General features: G+C 42.9%; 1 protein-coding gene across 1 annotated transcript; it reads left to right on the plus strand.

Moving 5' to 3' along the window:
* Nucleotides 1-685: 685 nt before the first annotated feature.
* Nucleotides 686-1,612, plus strand: LOC145996783 (uncharacterized). Its single transcript, XM_083133316.1, has one exon. It carries the CDS (start codon nt 686-688, stop codon nt 1,610-1,612), a length of 927 nt encoding a protein of 308 aa, XP_082989442.1.
* Nucleotides 1,613-2,088: the final 476 nt, after the last annotated feature.

Below are 2,088 nucleotides of genomic sequence, written 5' to 3' on the forward strand. Positions count from 1 at the left end.
GAATGTCTTCAGATACGAGGCCGCTACATTATCCACGCATGGGTGCCTCCCTCCAGCTACTAATGCCAAATTAATTAAGGTCTTTTCCACTCAGCAACGTACGAAGGCTCATACGCAAATCCCCCATCAGAGGAAACACTCCTGAGAAGTTTTATGTGCACGTAAACGATAGCGGTATATCTGGCTTCTTTGCTTTTAACATGCCCTTGTATCAAGATTGCGTCTGCCAGATGTTAAAAGAAAACGGGGGGACGTGAAATCTTTGAAGCCTGAGATTATTAAAAAAAATCGTGCCCGAACTGGAGAAGAAAAGTGCTCTTAACTATGTCGTTAGCAAATTGGCGTGATGCATAAATCACCCGAATGAAAGTTTTGTTTTTATCCGTCTGTGTTTCATTTATTTTTTTTTTCTTCCGTGGTGCACTTTCTTTATGTATCGGTTTTGCAAATCATTTTTATTGTCTTTTCAGCTGTCCTTGCCTGATCGGTAGCGTGGAAACGACTGAAGGGGTGCCGAGGGAGGTTTTGGGGCGTGTAACCGCTCTGAAGTACCCTCGGAATAATAATAATAAAGGATCTTTCATTAAGAGTGATACTTTTTAAAATTGTAATTTCCAGTTTATAATATATTTTTTTGTGTGCATCCAGGTGTGAAAATATCCAGCACAATTTACAGTTTTTCATCATGCAGCGACTCATGCTTCCTGAACGTTTAGAAATCATTAAATTTTTTTACCAAAGTGGCTGCTCAGTTGTGGGTGCTCATCGTTTGTTCACCAGAGAATTGGGTCGCCATCCCCGTTTCTCTATTCAGGCTATACGCCGCACTGTTGCCACGTTTGAGCGGGATTTCACTCTACACGACCAGAAGCCACCAAGAAGACAACGTCAAGCACGAAGTGAGGACAATATCGCAGCAGTAGCGGCCAGAATTGAGGAAGAGCCGAATGCGTCAGTTTCAAAACGATCTCAACGGTTGCGGCTATCTGAGACATCAACTTGGCGAATCTTGCGAAAGGATTTGGGGCTGCATCCATACAAAGTTGTATTGACTCAAGAGTTGAAGCCAAACGATCACAGATTGCGTCGTGAGTTCGTGGATTGGGCCGTACAGCAGTCGGAAGCTGATCCTGATTTCAGTGGAAAAATCATCTTCTCAGACGAGGCGCATGTTTGTCTTAGTGGCTTCGTTAATACGCAAAATTGTCGTTATTGGAGCGAGAAGAACCCACAAGTGGTCTATGAGGTGCCATTGCATTCAGAAAAACTCACTGTGTGGTGTGGTTTATGGCGTGGCGGCGTCATTGAACCTTATTTCTTTCGAGATGATGAGAGAAGAACCGTTACCGTCAATGGCAACCGCTACAGATCCATGTTACGCGAATTTCTGTGGCCAGAACTTGAGACCATAGATATTGAAAACATGTGGTTCCAGCAGGATGGCGCTACGTACCACACGGCTGATGCTACGCTCGATTTGCTGAGGGAGAAGTTTGGCGACCGGATCATCTCAAGAAGTGGATGTGTGAATTGGCCGCCACGGTCGTGTGATTTAACACCCATGGATTTTTTTTCAAAGCCCAGGTCTATGCTGACAAGCCACGAACTTTGAAACATTTGGAGGCGAACATTCGGCAGGCTATAACAGACATAACGCCACTAATGTTGGGCAGAGTGATTAACAATTGGAGCCATCGTGTGCGTCAGTGTGTTCAAAGCCCTGGTAAACATAATTGCAATGTCTAAGCTTCAAAATAAAGCACAATTTACTTTGATACGTTGAGTGGTTTATATTTTTTCAAATTTTAAAAAGTATCACTCTTAATGAAAGACCCTTCATAATAATAAACTATAAACTGTCCATAGTTGTCATATATTGTGGTTATTGGAACCTTTTAGAAGCTTTGTCAACCCTCCCAACATGTTTATTCTGGACACCCATTGTGAAGCACCCTTGCTTAACCCTCCCCAAGGTACAGTATGTAGAGGTAAATTCAACGGCGGCAGGTTGTTGAAACGTTCGATGTGTAATTAATAAATCTCTCGCTCTCTTTTATATCTGTCTACCTCTCTTCTGTCTTTCTCTTT

Source organism: Lepisma saccharinum, chromosome 13 (genome assembly GCF_977018435.1).
Source record: "Lepisma saccharinum chromosome 13, izLepSacc3.1, whole genome shotgun sequence".
Taxonomy (NCBI): domain Eukaryota; kingdom Metazoa; phylum Arthropoda; class Insecta; order Zygentoma; family Lepismatidae; genus Lepisma; species Lepisma saccharinum.

Bases quoted from the DNA above. Each gene is read 5' to 3' on its own strand.
- LOC145996783 (XM_083133316.1), top strand. From the start codon at position 686: ATGCAGCGACTCATGCTTCCTGAACGTTTAGAAATCATTAAATTTTTT.